Consider the following 18,861-nt stretch of genomic DNA (forward strand, 5'->3'; position numbering starts at 1 on the left):
ATTTATATATTAAATTAGATGATATGTCTAATTTGATTGATCATGATTATATTCACATTAGTGTTTTTCTTTTTCTTTTTTTGTCTGATGAACCCTGCTCTATGTTATTTCATCAATAGTAGTGTAATAGGGTATGGCATTAATTTAAAATTACTTGAATGATGTTGTTACATAATTGCACTCATTCATTTGCACATCCTCAGGACTTTTGTTGTTTGATTTGATATTTTTATTTATATTTTTGTTAGAGCTGAGTTTCAATTTTGTAATGGGGGTGAGTTTTGTCTTCAGTTTTTTTATTTGTTTGAGTATGAAATTATAATGATTGAGTGTGTTTGTATGTGATGTGGGGTGAGTATATGCAATTGTTACACTTTTAGAAGTTGTGATTCTTGTACTTTGAGTAGATAGAAAAGTTTTTGTAATTGATGTGAAATGAAAGAGATCAAATATGTCACTAACATAAATTTAGTTGGCTCTCTAATAGGTGCACAATCTTTGAAGAATATTGACATAAATGTATACTTCGGTGGACACCTTTACAATCCTGAAGGGATTGACGGATTCCCATTTAGAGGGGAGGGTATCGAATGCTACTACATGATGTTACGTCGTAAGTTGAAGACGTTGACTGATTTGAAGAGGAAAATAATGGACGAATTGAAATTGAACCCTGCTTGGTATGACATCAAGATTATTTATCGTTGCCCACAAGAAGTTCTTCATGAACGGATAAATTATGGGTATATGGCGATTAAAGAAGATAAACATGTAAAGATGATGTTTAATAGGATCCAGAAAATGCCCCAAGTAAATGCTGCTGAGTTGTATGTAAGTTTGGAGGCGAGTGTAGACAACAGTACTGAGGTGGTGCAAGAAACATCTACGGCTTTACAATTTACAACCCTAGATGATGGATGCACTACAATGGGAGGGTATGCAATGGGAGGTTATACGCTGTCATCTCAAGATTATGTTGCGAATACTGGTGGAACCCTCTACTCTCAAGAGACACATTTAGAGGAGGAAGACGAAGACGAAGACGAAGATCATGCTGCGAATGATGGTGAAAATAATGATGATATGGATCAGTACGAAGAGAGGATTGAGCGAGGTGACTTTGAGAACGATGTGGATGAGCATGAAGTCGTTCCTAATTTTGAAGAGGAAAATATGGAGTACCATAATGAAGGTGATGCAGATGATGATGATATTGGTGTCCAGCATGATACAGATACGACCACTGGCTACAGACCTCCTGCGGACTCATTCTACGCAAATACTTGGGAAAATATGGTTGATCCTTCACGTCTTCAGATACCATATCTTTGTACTTGGCAAGATGGGATGCATTTTTGTAAAGGGTTGACTTTTGCAAATAAAGCTGCGGTGAAGCGTGCATTGATAATATATGCAGCAAAGGATAATAGAAATTTCTCCATCCAAAGGTCGAGCACAACTGAATTGTGCGCCGCATGCATTGACGACAATTGCAAGTGGTACGTTGGGGCATACATGAAGCCTAAATTCAATGGTCTGTGGATGGTCACGTCTTATGTGGGTCCACACAGTTGTATACCCTTTGGGCTGCGAAGAGATGGTAGAATGATGGATTCTAATTTTGTTGCATCAGAAATTGTGGGAAGATTGCGAAAAAAGCACACTGCTACTGTTGATGAGCTTTGGGAGATCATCCGTACTAAGTATGATCATAAGCTTTCTTACTATAAAGTATGGGACGCAAAACAAAAGGCAATTGCTAAGATTTTTGGGGATTGGGAGGAGTCTTACCAAAGGTTGCGAAAGTTGTTGTTGGCATACTTGGATCAGGATTCGGGTACCCAGTATAGCTATCACACCATACCTAAGCCATTAGAAGGTACTACGTTACTGCGCTATGTATATTGGGCATTCGCTCCATGCATTGCTGCATTCCAGTATTGCAGGCCAGTGATCAGTATTGATGGAACTCATTTATATGGTAAATACAAAGGGGTATTGATGATTGCAATGGCAACCGATGCTAATCAAAAGGTTTTGCCTATCGCCTTTGCTGTTGTGGACAAGGAGTCAGGGGCTAGTTGGGGGTGGTTTTTAGAGTGTCTCAGGACTTCGATAGAGCGTGTTATTGAAAACAAGGACATTTGCATTATTTCTGACCGACATAAAGGTATCAAATGCGCCATTCGAGAGTGGCCTAGAGGGCAAGACGAAAGAGAACGGGTATATCATCGATATTGCCTTCGACATGTTGCTAGCAACTTCAACACACATTTTAATAACCCGACTCTAAAGGCATTGGCCTTGAAAGCTGGATATGCGACTCATGATGCTAAATTTGTGTCCATAATGCAGACCATTAAGGAGGCCGAGATTAATTTACTGAGGGGTGTAGACCCTACTGATCGCCGGATTATACGTTATATGCCATACACATATCTAATGAGTGAGGATGTAGACAAATGGACCCAGTCACATGATGGTGGAAGACGTTACGGGGCAATGACAACCAATATCTCTGAGTGCTTTAATGGGGTTCTTAAAGGTGCCCGCGGTTTGCCAATTGCTGCAATGGTTGAGTTCACTTATTTTAAACTTGTTGCATATTTCCACGATCGACATAAACAAATTACTTCTGATCTCTCTCGAGGTAAGGTGTGGAGTGATTATGCAATGGAGATCTATAACAAAAATGAGCAGAAAATTGCAGGACACACTCTGAGGAATTATAATCATGCAGAGGGTATATATCAAGTGGTTACCCCGTATAATGACCATAGAGCTGGAGGGGGAAATCACAGTCATGATGTGCGCATATTTGATAGAACCTGTGGTTGTGGAAAGTGGCAAAACTTGAAGATCCCTTGTTCACATGCAATTAAAGCTCTTAAAAGTCTGCATCTCGATGCGCCCAGCTATATTGACCCATGTTACAGTCTGAACAACGCCATTCTCACATATTCACATAATTTTGTGGTGCCAAAGTCAGAGTCATTATGGACAGACGTTCGCGGACCACGGTGGGTGCCTGACCCACGATTGTTGCGGGCCAAAGGTCGTCCTACGATGTCAAGAATAAGGAATGAAATGGATGGGGTACGGCGAGAACGGGGAAGCCGGAGGGAAGATCCGGAGTTGAGGGAGATGCAACCGAGGCAACGATGTAGAGTGTGTCATCAAGAGGGGCATAACCGTAGATGCTGTCCCAATTCCCATGGGGCTTCAACAAGTGGTAGTGCTATGAACTAGGCAAGTGACGTCACTGTTTTTATATAATATACTCAGAATGTCATTTGGTTTTTGTTCTTTGCATTTGGAAACTAATAACCGTATTTCATGTTTGTCAGGCAAGCGGAGACTTGATTTTCGTAAGTGACATTGTACGTGGGACTTGTCGTTATCTTCTGTATGGACAAGCTAGGTGATTATGTAGAGTATGTTGTATCAGTATGGACAAGTGTTAGGTGACTATGTATAATATGTTATATCCGCTAGGCGAATATGTAGACTATGTTGTATTAACTTAGTTGTTATTTTGTTTATTGTTGTAAATTACGAATAATTGAACTCTTTGCTATCCATTTTACTCGTTACATTAGTTGCGTGATGCAGCTTTTTCCTATAATACGAACAATGATACTTTGGCAAGTTCAACCACAAGGCCCTTCTAGTATTGAACTGCCATTGTGTGCTAAGACTTTTGTCCAACAATAATTTTATTGAATAGTTACTGTTTTAATTTGGTTGTAGAACTTTAATGTATGCTCCCTTCGCCTATCATATGCTAGTATGTAGTTGTTTGATGTGTTCTGGACCCTGCAAAATTTGCTGCAGGGGAGAAAACTAATTCTGGTCCATGCACCTGCGGCAAAAAAAAAAAAAAAATTCCATCCAAAAGAACTCAAGTATCTAAGACTCGATTTCTATTTATGGAAACCGAGTATAAAATACTCGAGTTCTATTGGGATTTTTTTTTCCTTTTTTTTTTTACCCCAATTACTCGAGAGAACTAAAAAACGTATAAAATACTCGAGTTTTATCGGGATTTTTTTTTCCTTTTTTTTTTTACCCCAATTTGAGAACTAAAAAACGTATAAAATACTCGAGTTCTATTGGGATTTTTTTTTCCTTTTTTTTTTTACCCCAATTTGAGAACTAAAAAACGTATAAAATACTCGAGTTTTATCGGGATTTTTTTTCCTTTTTTTTTTTTACCCCAATTGAGAACTAAAAAACGTATAAAATAGAGAGTTCTATTGGGATTTTTTTTTCCTTTTTTTTTTTACCCCAATTTGAGAACTAAAAAACGTATAAAATACTCGAGTTTTATCGGGATTTTTTTTTCCTTTTTTTTTTTACCCCAATTTGAGAACTAAAAAACGTATAAAATACTCGAGTTCTATTGGGATTTTTTTTTCCTTTTTTTTTTTACCCCAATTTGAGAACTAAAAAACGTAATTAAATGTGGTAAATAATTCTGGTCACCTGCGGCCAAAAAAGAAAAAAAAAAATTCCCAGTGGAACTCGAGTATGTTATACTCGGTTTCCATAAATAGAAATCGAGTCTCTAAGACTCGATTTCTATTTATGGAAACCGACTATAAAATACTCGAGTTCTACTGGGATTCAAAATTCCCAGTAAAACTCGAGTATGTTATACTCGGTTTCCATAAATAGAAATCGAGTCTTAGAGTCTCGATTTCCATTTATGGAAATCGAGACTCTAAGACTCGATTTCTATTTATGGTAACCCATCAAAGTAGAGTTCTACTGGGATTTTTTTTTCAATTTTTTTTTATTACCATTGAGAACTATTTTCAGGGAATTTTACTTAAGAACCACCAACATCGAAGAGTAAATACCTTGTAAATCCAAAAATATAACTGAAATGAACAAAAAAAAATTATACAATCTGGTTTTTTAGTTTTCAATTGCCAACATATAAGTAACCCAACCCTGTAAATCCAAAAAAAAAGAAAAAAAAGAAAAAGAAAAGAAAATCAACATCTCGTTATGGAATTAACAAGACTATACTTAGTTACAAATCCAAATCCATCCAAAAGAGTTGACATTGTTTAAATTCAATAAAATACTGGCAATCTTTACAAGAATGAAGCTTATTTTGACATGCTTGCCAAATACTTACAATAAGAGATGAATCTGTTTAAATAGTTGAGGTCACAATAAAGAAAAGTACCAAAAACTAAACAACCCAAGCTGCATAATGAAAACACACACGATACCTTTATTTTATTTGATGCTTCAAATCCATCCAGCTGGTTGAGAAGCTCCAGCATAGTCCGCTGCACTTCACTGTCACCATTGCCACTACCAGTTTAAATGCAGAAAGTAAAACGGTACACGAGGCAAACCTCCTTTATCTCTTTAATTTGCTGGTCAAGACCGCCAACCATGTCATATGTGGAATCTGGAACCTTTTCAACTTTCATGAGGTTGACCAATGGATCAACTTTGCTTTGCAAGATTAAATGAAGCACATAACTGTCATTACGGAGAGCAACTCTTGTTGATGGAGTTATCTTGGAGATATCGATATTTTTATCAATGTCAACAACATATTTCCGTTCAAGATGAACCTGGGAAAGAAGATGAGATTGTTTAGATAAAAATGTATTCAAACTGTTTTCAAACCATCTCTTATTAACAAAAAGGCACTCCTAAGGCACTCCTTGTGCATGTAATACTCTATTCTCTTGCTAAAATATCATGACGTTTCAAAAAAATAAATAATTAAGGCACAGCTGCAAATTTACAATAATTAAACACATATTACATAAAAATGTATCACAAAAGAATATTTAACAAAATAAACAGAGATGCCAGTGGTATTTAAAAAACTTCAACAAAGTGTAGGCACCCCCATGTGCTTCATAATCCATACAAAGAACAGAGCTGTTGGCTGTGTGTGAAGAACAAAGCCACGGATCAATTATATTCAGGGTGGTGGAGTGAAACAAAACATTAACATGGACACACACTACTTCCATAGCTTCCGCAATGACATGTTTTCCTCAGTCTCCTTCTTCATTACCTTTGCCACTACCATCTCAAAATCTTCTTGTGTTACATTAACCCTCCTCTCCCACAGAGCAAACATCCCAGATTCTGTGCACACAGCCTGCAACAAAAATAAAACGAAAAAAAATCTGTGACAATATGATTATGCACAGAGAAAACACACAATCTTTCACTTTTGAAGACTTTAATAGCCCAGTGCAAAATCTCGTTATGGAATTAACAAGACTATACTTATCATTCTATCCAAATCCATCCAAAAGAGTTGAGATTGTTTAAATTCAATAAAATACTGGCAATCTTTACAAGAATGAAGCTTCTTTTTTACATGCTTGGCAAATACTTACAATAAGTTCCAAAATCTGTTTAAATAGTTGATGTCACAATAAAGAAAAGTACCAAAAACTAAACAACCCAAGCTGCATAATGAAAACACACAGGATACCTTTATTTTATTTGATGCTTCAAATCCATCCAGCTGGTTGAGAAGCTCCAGCATAGTCCGCTGCACTTCACTGTCACCATTGCCACTACCAGTTTAAATGCAGAAAGTAAAACGGTACACGAGGCAAACCTCCTGTATCTCTTTAATTTGCTGGTCAAGACCGCCAATCATGTCATATGTGGAATCTGGAACCTTTTCAACTTTCATGAGGTTGACCAATGGATCAACTTTGCTTTGCAAGATTAAATGAAGCACATAACTGTCATTACGGAGAGCAACTCTTGTTGATGGAGTTATCTTCGTGATATCGATATTTTTATCAATGTCAACAACATATTTCCGTTCAAGATGAACCTGGTAAACAAGATGAGATTGTTTAGATAAAAATGTATTCAAACTGTTATCAAACCATCTCTTATTAACAAAAAGGCACGTACCAGGCACTCCTTGTGCATGTAATACTCTATTCCCTTGCTAAAATATCATTACTTTTGAAAAAAATAAATAGTTATGGCACAGCTGCAAATTTACAATTGAGTGCATTCATATAGGAATATTACTTACCTTAACTAAAACGTTATTCTTCCCCATTACTTTGACAAATAGTGTGTATATATATAACTTTAAGCATGGCATCAATGTTAATATAAATGTGCTAATCTCGACTTTCAACATTTAAATCAAGTTAATTTTATTCTTAGAAATTGGTTTTAAAAGTGTACGAACAAAATTGATTTGAAAGTAGAGGGACAAAATTGATACTATTAAATGTGGGGAAAAGATAACGATGCTCTATATAGAATTAAGGTTTAGGAACTATTTTTAAAAGCATCTGATAAAAAAATTGGGAGATACTTTTTGTCCTTAAAAATGATTTGGTAAGAAATAATCTAAGGGCATCTGTTAACAAGACCCAACTAAAACTAAAACTGTGACAAATTTATAAAAACCAACAAATTGTAGTTTGGCCATTTTATTATTATTATTATTATTTTTTGGAGGGTGGCCATTTTATTAAAGTTACTAAAAAAATTCACACCTAATGATGACATTGGCTTGATTTTGAAAGTTAAGTGATTAAATTGATACAAATAGTATGTCTAAAAAAAAATATATTGATACAATTATAGAAATAGTACTTGAGTGTTAAATTAAATTTAGCCCAAATAGTTTGAAACCAAGTTAGCAATTTAACATTCCATTTATTTTATTTGTTTACAAATCTTTTTTCTTTTTTTGGGTTAAGAATCTACAAATCTAGTTCAAAGTTTACATCTATCGTTGCCAATGGTTGCAAGTTTCAGAACAGCAACAACAACCATCTTTGATGCAACCACTATCACATACAAAATTTTAAGATTCATTCCAAGAAGGTTCGTGGTAGGCACCCCAACGAACCAATGTACTTAGTCTAACACAATACTAGCTGTGTCAGCCAAAAAATAATAATAATAATTAACAACCAAAGCAGTAGTAGCTAGCTACCGGTGGGTTTAACGTCATTCTGGGAGGCTACCATGTCATACTTGAATGTATTTTATGAATTTAGGCTTCATTTATTTAGCACACTTCATACATTCAATAACTCTGTTGGATTTATGGTAAAATGATATCTACAACCAGGTTTTCAAAAGGGGGTATAATCAAATAGTCCCTGAACTCCTACCTTCATGTTTTCCTTACATTATATGGCTTTCGAAAGCATAAATGCATGTTGTCGGGGTTCTGCAATCATTAGTAAAGGAGAACAAATTGCTAGAACAAGATTTTCAATTACAGCCTTAATTTCAAGTAATTCCTATAATTCTATTTAAATTATATACATGAGGACAACTACCTGGCTCACAACAGGCCACCTTATCTCCTAGGCTTTTTTACAAGTAAAAAAAAAATTTGAAACATTGGAGGAATCTTCAATGAGGAATATGGGTGAATCAATCAATTCCACCTCTTATATTTCTTCGTTCCTTTTGATTTTTGTTTTGCCTGCTGAAATGCTTGCCTTTTCTGCTTCTTCAGGGCTTCCTTCTCGGCCTATTAGAGGAACAAAATCTAAATTTCAACTCAGATTGCTACAGCAGAAGCTTATGAAGCTATATCATTTCCTTTCCTGTTTCATAATGCTGGTAATAATAACAACAATGCTTACCTTAGACATCTTCGATTTGGCATTAATTTTAGGAGCCTTCAGCATATCAGCTCGGCCTCACGTTCTACCTCCCTCATCCTCGCATCAAGATTTTTCTCAAGATAATACTGTAATATATACACAAGGTCATAAAGTACTAATAAATTTAGCAATTGGATAATTGCACTGCATGGAGGACAACGTCCAGACTCCCACTAAGCTATGCACATGGGATATGATAATTTTATTTTATTTTTCATTTATAGTTGCATAATGGGCTTAACAATGTCAATAATGTATCTCATGATATGATCACAAATTAGGCCTCAATGGGCTTAACAGACAAGCATACATATTTACACAGGCACAAGTGCAACCCTATGCCAGGAAAAAAATTACACATGTAGATCACTGGATGCATTGAAATAGATCCAGTTTAAGTCATACATCTAACTTCCAAATGATACATAAAATCCACAAAATATTTGTGTCTTCCACCCTTCCTAGAATCTCCTTGGGTCCAACTAAAACTCAACAAATAATCTTTTTTTAGACAAAGGGGTGGAAAAGAAACACCAAAAACCATGCTGAAAAATCAGGCCATTGTCATTAAGAATGACATAGACAAAATCATGTAATGGTTTTTAGTTGTATATTTTGTCTATCATCTCAGCAGTTTTCATTCAGGAAATCACAAGACTTTGTCCAAAAATCCTCAAACTATCACCGGAAATGAAATCCACCAGATTGTGCTGCACTTTCTTATTTCCATTAAACTACAATAGTACTCTTTAACATTATGAAATATATACAAGAGACTAGGAAATTCATGCTGTTGATAATTTCTGCTTTCCATTAAAGTACAATACTACTCTAGTGTATATACAAGAGACTAAGAAAATTATAAATTAATTTTCCAGTTACAGTTTTTTTGTCTTTTTTTTTTTCTTGATAGGTACATGTTCCAGTTAAAGATCTGAAGCACAAAACAGAACTTGTTATGGCACACATAAATGCCAGATATATGTCCACTACGAGAGAATACAAAATCGCATAAGAGCATACAGTTTTAGCTTACCTTCTCACCACCACTCAAAAGAGAAACCTTTCTATCAAGCATATCAGCTTTAAAATTACAACGCCCAAGGAGTCCCTTTATGTCATCACTTCTCCAGTCCTCTGCAGCTTCTACTACTGTCTCAAGCACTGTTTTATTGAAATGAAGTGCCTCAGCCTAAAATAGATGCGGGTCAGTGTCAGTTAGCACAAGCAAACAATTAGCAAAACATACAAACTGCCAATTATATAAAAATATATATGAAGTACATGTATATGTTTGTAAAACCATTGGAGCTTAGAATTAAGCATGAAAAAGTAGAAACACCATGATCATTAGATAAATGGGAGATACAACATTGTAGACACTAACACACCTGATTTTGCTCAAAATAGTTTGGCAGGACATTATGCTCCCCAAGCAAAACTTCACCCCCTCTTGGCTTCTCAAAATCCAAATGATAATTTCGGCAAAGTGCTTTTTCCACATCCATTTCGGCAAAGTGCTTTTTCCACTCTATGTAAAAAAAAGGGTGTGATAAATTTACAAGTAATATAATTACATTAGGAAATCAAAGTGACTCAAGCAGCGCATGACGCTTCATGACAACTGTAATACAATGAATAAAGTCGAAAATCATACAAAGTGAAACCCAATAGAGCTAACTTTAATGCTAAAAAACTCTGCACAGTGACACAACAACTTACTGCAAGAGCCTTAGCTGAATCTCCTTCAGTTAAAATGAAGGTACATTTATCAGCAACCCACATAAAAAGCCTACAAAAATTTTGAAGCTACGGCTGCATAAATATAAATTGAGTTTGTTTTTCTGATAAAAATCTCGTTATGCTAATTCAAGGTTGCAATATTTGGGAAACAAGCATACCTTTTTATTCAATTAAGGTTTCAAAACCTTCATTCAGATTAGCTCCAACATTAGTGCAGCTACTTGAACGTGAGAGGTAGGGTCCAAGGAAACCGATGAAAAGGCTGATGAGGTTCTAAAGTTGGATATTCTGGATTGTTGGACTCCAGAAAATCATTACAGATGGTCTAAACCCAACATGTTTAACACTCAGATTCAGTCCATCCGTAGTGATTTTTTGGCGTCCAACAATCCAAAATATCCTACTTTAGAACCTCATCAGCCTTTTCATCAGTTTCCTTGGACCCTACCTCTCACGTTCATTCATCTGCACTAATATCCACTGCATGTGATTGAATCCCCACCTACAAAGAGTCATACAGTAGTCTGTGAGATATATACATAATTACTTCCCTAGCTAAGATCATATACCAAGAGCTCAGGCAACTAAAGGGTACAAACCATCAGAGGATAGGATGGCCCCATAACATGTGACTGTTCAGTACGACGTGGGGGAAAATAAACAGCATCTCTTTGAATTCCATATTTACAAGAGTCCTGCAAATCAGATTGTTTAAGAATGAATAGATACAAGTCAACAGTTTGAAAGATATTTGAAGAGAATGCACAAACCTCTAATCTCTAAAGCCCAAATACTGATCAGCAGAGAATGCACATATACATAGGGAATTTTTTTTTTTTTTGAAAAGAAGAATTGGTTAACTATTTCACATTGTACCGTAGATATCCTAAAAATTCTATAAAAGCATGAAAGCATGATATGGTGGATGGAGGGGAGGCACATGAAATGAAAAGAGAATATGCCCATCTTTGGCACTTGGCAGGCCCCCAAACTATGGAGCAAGCTCATTATAGATAAGTGGACCACTAACAAACGAGTGGATTTTTTCATCCTCTAGTACTTTTTTTTTTTTGGTTGATCATCTCATCCTATGGTACTTTGATAAAGACATTTCCTTCCCCTCACTAATAGACAAAAACCTAATTAGGTTACTCATCTTTATTGGTTGGAAAGGACATTGTGCATTAAAGGGTCCCTTTCGTCAGTACTTATTTGATACATTTTGCCACCCCTTTGAAACTGCCTGTCTTACAATTACAGCAATGTCATAGGAAAACACCAAAACCTTCCTCCCCCCCCCCCCCCCCCCCCCCCCCCAAAAAAAAGAAAAGGGCTTTCCTTTTAATTTCTACAACCCATCATCAAGCCTATGGTTTATTGGCCAAATAACTTAGACCAACTCAGAATGTAGATATTACAAAGGATATAGGAAATAAAGACAACTAGACAACAGTCATTTATCTTAATATGCGCGTAGTTGCTTGGTAGGATGAAATATCTATTCGAGGGCACTTCTTTGACGTTACTTTCACCTTAGCTTCTACGGCCATTAACCTACATACATGTTGCATTATTTATTAATTTATAGTTGATTTAATTATTTCTATAGAATTCAGGCAAGCCATGTCCATGCAGGGAATCATTAAAGGACCTGCTTCTTGCATTTTATAAGATTAAACTTAGAGAGTGGGTTTAGTTAATAGATAACATACAATTATATATAGAGTAGTGCTCATGCAACAACACCAAGGATAAGCTTACAAACTTACAATGAAATAACTGCTTTGCTAATGTATCAGTAGGCATATATTCTGCAACAAGTAACCTCTCATCACCGTCACAGCAACAACCAAGTTCATCATTTACCCAGCTGACCCAGCCTTAACCAAGCTTAAACATTAAAAATAAAAGGAAAAGGGGAGGTGAAGAAAAGAATAATCAATATAGACAATGCTAACTCCAACTGGTATGACACAATCCTTGTTTTCAATGAGTGTCTTGATTTTATATTTTTCTTTTTCTTTTTATCCTTTTCAATTTTAATTGTAGATCTTCCACATCCACATTCCTTGATTTCTTCTTATGTCAAATGTGGTTAGAGATATATTAACAAAAGCAAATTTTTTTAGGGAAAACAAGTGAAGAAAGAAAAATTATGGAACATTTGTGTAAAATGATATCAGTTACCTAACCGGATCAATCCAAACCAGCCTTAACACAAGCTCAAACATTATAAAGGAAAAAGGCACATAAGAAATAGACACACTTTTAAAGAATCTATTATAAGGATTCTAAGTGTAAAGCAAAGAGTGCCGTTAAAGATACAAAAGTATACTTGCTAAATGCATATAAATGCAGAGGCAGTAATACTATGGAAAACACACAAATAGAGATACATACAACCCCTGAGTCAAGCCATATCAGATAAAATCAATATTATGTTAGGTATAAAGCCAAGGATTGATGCATACCATCAGGTGTATCTTCTCCTAGAGGGGGTACTATGTTATTCTCAGGCATTCTTTCTTGCAGTCCAGATAAATTTCCATTTCCATCCACAAGTCTCTTCCATGTCCATTTCTACCTGCCAGAATTACATGTAAAATGAATCTTAGATCAAAGCAATTAAAACACTGACTAAAAAGTTCTGCTTTCCATAGGAAATTAATTAATAAGAAGCACAACACCAAACAATGAGAGGCTATACGAGATATATAGATACACAAACAGAGTAGATTTTACAATTTTTTTCCTTAAAAGGCTAAACTATTCCTATAAATTATACAGCAAAAGAAATGATCTGTCAGGAAGATTGCACTAAATATAAGCACCAACTATTCTGTATAAATAAAAGTGAAGAAAGCTTTAAATTCATACTGACAAATCTTGAGTGGTATGGAAACTAATTTTGATTGGTCCGGATTGAGATGACTATAACAGCCCTAAAATCCAAAAAAAAATAAATACAAATAAAATCATTCCTCAATTTTGAGATAAGTTTTTCTACTTCATGCAGAGAATTACTAAATGCCATCATTGGGACCCCAACAAAGACACCTTTTACCATGACCAGGAAAAAGCAAGCAACACAATTGAACCACTAGACCATTCTTGCGCTAGAGCATCATTTAAACAGACTTTACATGCAGGATGCCACCTAATAAAATGTATACCAATTTGAACAGGAAATTTGACAGCTTCACAATAACATAGAAGAACACCTTCCTCAAAATATGACAGCTCAGAAGCACACCGAGACCTTACACACAAACAAGACACTGAAAACTACACAAGTAAGCTTGGCAAAACAAGTGCCACCAGCACAATTGACCTTACACCTGACACATTGCCACAGGGACTTTTCATAACTCACTCATAAGTCATTCCTAATATCTGAAACACGTATATTAAGCTTTCAGATACCTTTTTTGAATCTTACGCCGTCTCGTATAATGAGGAGGAGGTCTTGCATGTCCTTCGTCAGATGCCTCAGGCCCAACATTGTGTCCATGTTTGTGCCCCCCTGTCCCACACGGAGGTGCCTTTGATATGCGTTTAGGCCGAGCTTCAGCCGCTGTAGGTAACCCAACCGCCTGCTCAGCCTGAACATGGGGTGCGTCAATGGCTGAAGAAGGGGTACTAAACGAACTATGGGAGGGTGGCTCCTGCTGCATGTCAGGTGGGGTACCCAGGTCAAAGGATGGAATGGGTGACAGCTGAAGAAATGACTGTGGGGTGGGTGGACGGACGTCAGACCCATCACAAGGAAGTGGGGTGGGTGGAGGGATGGTGGGGCAAGGAGATGGATGGGGGGTGGGTGAAGGGATGGTGGGCGTAGGGGCTGGATGTGGGCTACGTGAAGGGATGGTGGGCGTAGGGGCTGGATGTGAGCTAGGTGAAGGGATGGTGGGCGTAGGAGCTGAATGTGGGTTGGGTGAAGGGATGGTGACGGTAGGGGATGGATGTGGGGTGGATGAAGGTATGGTGGGGCTGGCAGATGCATGTGAGGTGGATGCAGAGGGATCGGGGGCAGGGACAAGCTGGGGGGTAGCAACAAGCGGACGAGATTGACATCCGGCCGGAGCTGTGCTCGTGCTTGGGCCGGTAGGCATAGCTGCCTCCTCAATCGGGGCCTCAGGGATAGGAGGTTGGACACGTGTCATCGCCTGCACTGCCGTCAGCACCTCAGTAATGTCGTTGTGGTCCTCGGTGCCCACTGGATGACGCCTCAACAAACGGACATATCCTTCAATCTGCACATGGAAAAACCACACATATTAGACCTGCAATACGAAATCAACAATGCCAATTGATAATAAAATAAATGTTGGTTCTGCTACTAATAATTGCAAATTAAAGGGAGATGAAGTGCTAAGCAAAAAATGTAGTAACAAACATCATGCTCTCTAAACAGTGGTTTCATGGTAAGACACACAATCTATAACATGTAGAAGACATTGAGAAGTTACCAGCAGAGTCACTACAGCACCAGGCCTATCGATGAACCTCCGAGTCACCCTTTTGAACCAGTCGTGGTACTCGTGCTCTGGAGGCATATCACCAAGCACAGCTTCGCAACGCCGATCAAAGCGATTACCCCACTCAAGGATATGCGCAGCATGCTTCTGCATCCAATTAACACCGATCTTCCCCCTCAAATCAATGCCATGAAGCACTTTGTCAGTGTTAACAGCGCGGGGAATTTCTTGGATCATCCCGAATTGACGAACAACACGATCCGGTGTATGTTTCTCTACTAGGTGGAAACATACAAGCGGCACCCTTGCCGTCCATACGGCCCTCCCTGCAACACACCACGGCGGGAGGTCGTCAAAATGAGCTTCATATGGCTGCCACACCACCTACAATAGCCAAAAAAGAAGTACACAACACATTAGGGAACAATGTTTATATTTCAAAGTTCACGAAACCTATATGGACGTTCGTAAAAGCGTAAAATAAGGCATTTTCATACCTGGTCTGGCAACATGGAAGCTAGTTGCTCGCGATACCTGTCCCTGAAGATGTGGGCGGGCCTATTTTTCTTGTTTGGGACCCACAACCACCTACAATCAAGAAGAATGGATCAATAAGTACTGAGATAATGTTAAAACTATAATGTAATCACATATATTAAATTAAAGGAAATATACGGAAATTGAAATTTGAGGGCACTTTGTAATCACTTAAGATGAAGAAATAAGAGGAAATTGAAAGTAAGGTGGAGGGTGAGGTCATGTGAATTGCAATAGTAATTAATTCAAAGTTAGCTTTTTTATACTTTTTATTTATTTATAATTTTATATGCTTATATTTCTTTATATATTATGAGTCAACATCCATATAATTTATTGAGTCTTAAAACTATAAGTCCATATTTCAACTAATATATCAATTTCAAGTCTAAAACTCTACCCAATAATTATAATAATACTATTGATTCTCAAAAAAAAAAAAAAAAAAAACTATTAAAACAATTTTTCTATTAAAATATTCTTAAAAAATTACTATTAAAAAACAGAAATATAAAAGCTCAAGTTAAATATTGCAGTACTAGTTTTATTACTTATATATTACGTGTGGACCCACATAAACAAAGCCTAAAACTTTTTTTTTCAAGTCTCTTTGTCATTTCCAACAACTAGTCACATGCTAGGTTCACAAAACAAGAAAGAAAACACAAAACAAGGCAATGAAAATTCAAAATAGAATTGAAGAAGGACTAGCGAACGAAGAGAAAGAAGAAGAAGAAGAAAAAGAAGAAAGAAGAAAAAGAAGATGAAGTAGCAATAGCAACTGCCTCGCCTCAGCCTCTCTATCTCTCTGTGACTTTGTCTCGCCTCTCCTAAATTTCCTTACTTTTTTCTTTTTTTCTTTTTTCCTTCATCTTTCAGACTTTCACTTTCTCTGTTAGGTTTTTCTGAGTTTTCTTCTTCTTCTTCTTGATTTACATGGGTCATGGGCTTAATTTTTCAACATATGTGTAAATATATGGGCTGTAAATGTACTTCATAAGGGGGGCTGGCTGGGCTAGGAATTCACGAGGGGGGCCTAAGCTAAAAACTAAGGTGGGGCAAGCTTTTTTTTTTTTTTTAAAAAAAAAAATTTAAGCTACTAATTAATTTTTTTTTTGTTTTTGTTTTTTGGGGCCCAAGGGGGCCCAGGCTCCCTTAGGCCCTCACTTGGGTCCGTCCCTAATTTAGAGGCAACAAATTATGAACCAACTTACCAAACCCATAAGCATGTGTTGTAAAAGCCATAAATTCTGGTTGGTTCGCTATCCAGTAATAGTGTCTTCTTCCTTGTGAGGCACGCAAACAAAAATGATATCTATGTCAATGTGTGTGCTTCGTAGTTTTCTTTTTTTTCTTTTTTTCCTAGTCAGAGTAACCATTTTAAGAGAACCTAACAATTGCAGTTAATTTCCAAGGTACGTCATCACGTTGGTTTGAAACCCAAACCATCTTCTAGCTTAATTGGCAGCTGTTTTAATTTATAAATGTTTACTGTATACTCCAAAGCCCCAATAGCATGGTGTGAGCTGGAATACATAGCTGTTTAAATTTGCTTCTTACTTCAATATAATTCACTTTGAAACTTTAACAAAGAGATAAGGTTTGGTGCTGAACGTGAAGGACATTGAATGTTTTACATTCCCATCCATTAAATTGTTCCACACAACTTGACTGAAAAGCTCATATTGCTAATAGCTTTCACACTAGTGTTTTATTTTGATCTTTCTTAAATACAGTCCTAATGAATCAGGATGGGCCACATATATTCTCAATTATATATTTCTTTGTTCTAGGGGTTTCTGTTGAACTTTATATTCTGAGTCATAATGCTAACTCTCTTTACATGAAAACATCCAACTATATAAGTAACATATTATATTCCTTTTTGATTGGCCTTCCAACTTAGTTTTCTCTACTTCTTTTAATCATTATGTTTTTTCGATATCTTCTCTTGCTTCTTATAGGCACAATCCCCAAGTTCCAAACTGAAAAGGAATATTTAGATTTATATTGTTTGAAATGGCTTTCATCTTGAATAGACAAATCATTGGTGGGATTGTGGCTGCATTGTTGACAGGCTCAATCCTAGTGGAAATATGCAAATAAAGATGGTAAAACAAATTTCCACATATAGATGCATTTGTGTGTGTGTGTGTGTGTAATGCATTGTAGTTGTCAAATATAGAATCATATTGGGAATCAATTATTATTATTATATTCTTTTTTTGGTATTGTGCATCATAATGTGCAGACATTTTGAAAATTTATATAGTACTATAATTCATATAATAATTATACATATATAATAAAATTAAAGCATTTATGCTGATTCACCTCTTACTCATTATATGTAGTGTCTTTTACATTCTTTATAAATAACCTAAAGAGACTCTCTCTATGAGTGTTACTGATTACAATAAAGCCTTTATAAAAAACCTAAAGAGACTACGACTTCAAATAGCAAATAAAATTCCTCAAGAAGAAATTAGAACCAAATAGAAAAAGAACTCAAAACATAATATAAGACTTGTGCTTTGGTGAAGACAGTATGTTATAGCAGTATGAGGTAGAGACTTACTTCAGGGATAGTGGACCACGTACTGGAGGACCGTAAGCACCCACTGGCGGGCCTCGCTCAACTGTCGGGCACAAATAGGGGAACCTGGCCCATGCCCAGTACTGGAGCAACAGCAAGCACCCACCAATCTGACTGGTGTCCTCGCTTGCCCTGCATAGCTCTCGATACAACCATGCAAGGCAAGCACTTCCCCAACTGTACCTCCGTGGATTGTGAAGGTCTTCCAACTGCTGCACCCACATTAGATGCACCCTATCGCCGGATTTGTCCATGAATATTGTGTCCCCCAATAGCGCTAGGATGTAGCATCGTGCGTACTTATGCAGCTGATCCTCTTCAGCATCAGGCGGCAATGGGTTAGCAACTTCCTCCAAAAGGCGGTTGATGAGAATCCTCTGCCCATCAAGTTGCTTATGGTTATTTTGAGTTACAGGTTGAAAACCAAGGAAGTCCCGGCACACATTCACCCAAGTTTTTTGTGTGCTCCCTGTTATAGCGTCACCATCAACAGGAAGCCTGAGAAGAACCTCCACATCCTGCAATGTGATGGTCACCTCACCATGTGGCATGTGAAAGGTGTGAGTCTCGGGCCGCCATCGCTCCACTAAGGCCGTTATCAGGCCATTGTCAATCTCTCTACCCGGGACCCACAAGAGTCCCTCCAAACCAACTGTGGTGATGATGTTCCTCACTCGGTTGTCCACCATTGGAGGTTGCTTGGAGAACTCTGAACTACGACTACGGCAGGTAATGGACCCTGGATCCTGCACATAACAAAATCATGGATTAATATAGTATATGCAAATATGTGTACATTGTATGGATTAAATGCATGTGCACAAGTTACTGTTTTAGTTGAGTGTTTTACCCGCCC

The 18,861-nt window shown here is 37.0% G+C and overlaps 2 protein-coding genes and 1 long non-coding RNA gene across 3 annotated transcripts; all 3 read right to left on the reverse strand.

Moving 5' to 3' along the window:
* Positions 1–5,336: 5,336 nt before the first annotated feature.
* On the reverse strand, positions 5,337–7,072 carry LOC115970682 (26S proteasome regulatory subunit 8 homolog). The gene is made up of 4 exons (XM_031090273.1): positions 7,046–7,072; positions 6,611–6,835; positions 6,053–6,139; positions 5,337–5,597 (listed from the first exon to the last, which is right to left on the reverse strand). The coding sequence occupies exons 1-4, from the start codon at positions 7,070–7,072 to the stop codon at positions 5,337–5,339; spliced, it is 600 nt and encodes a 199-aa protein (XP_030946133.1).
* Positions 7,073–8,461: 1,389 nt separating this feature from the next.
* Positions 8,462–8,872, reverse strand: LOC115970848. Its single transcript, XR_004087160.1, has 2 exons — positions 8,631–8,872; positions 8,462–8,515 (listed from the first exon to the last, which is right to left on the reverse strand). It is a non-coding gene; the product is annotated as an uncharacterized LOC115970848 (long non-coding RNA).
* A 791-nt stretch (positions 8,873–9,663) lies between these two features.
* LOC115970847 (ABC transporter F family member 5-like) lies at positions 9,664–10,174 on the reverse strand. The gene is made up of 2 exons (XM_031090466.1): positions 10,043–10,174; positions 9,664–9,843 (listed from the first exon to the last, which is right to left on the reverse strand). Exons 1-2 carry the CDS (start codon positions 10,157–10,159, stop codon positions 9,679–9,681), a joined length of 282 nt encoding a protein of 93 aa, XP_030946326.1. The 5' UTR covers positions 10,160–10,174; the 3' UTR covers positions 9,664–9,678.
* Between the last annotated feature and the right edge of the window lie 8,687 nt (positions 10,175–18,861).

The sequence above is a fragment of the Quercus lobata genome, chromosome 12 (assembly GCF_001633185.2).
Source record: "Quercus lobata isolate SW786 chromosome 12, ValleyOak3.0 Primary Assembly, whole genome shotgun sequence".
In the NCBI taxonomy this organism is placed as follows: Eukaryota; Viridiplantae; Streptophyta; class Magnoliopsida; order Fagales; family Fagaceae; genus Quercus; species Quercus lobata.

What these genes read in the sequence shown, in the direction of transcription:
- LOC115970682 (XM_031090273.1), bottom strand. Translation starts at nt 7,072, where the DNA reads ATGGGGAAGAATAACGTTTTAGTTAAG. An exon ending in AGAATAACGTTTTAGTTAAG is followed by an intron (nt 6,836 to 7,045) that starts GTAAGTAATATT and finishes CTTGTTTACCAG; the next exon opens with GTTCATCTTGAACGGAAATA. An exon ending in AAATTAAAGAGATACAGGAG is followed by an intron (nt 6,140 to 6,610) that starts GTTTGCCTCGTG and finishes TTTTTGTTGCAG; the next exon opens with GCTGTGTGCACAGAATCTGG.
- LOC115970847 (XM_031090466.1), bottom strand. Translation starts at nt 10,159, where the DNA reads ATGGATGTGGAAAAAGCACTTTGCCGAAATTATCATTTGGATTTTGAG. An exon ending in ACTATTTTGAGCAAAATCAG is followed by an intron (nt 9,844 to 10,042) that starts GTGTGTTAGTGT and finishes CATCTATTTTAG; the next exon opens with GCTGAGGCACTTCATTTCAA.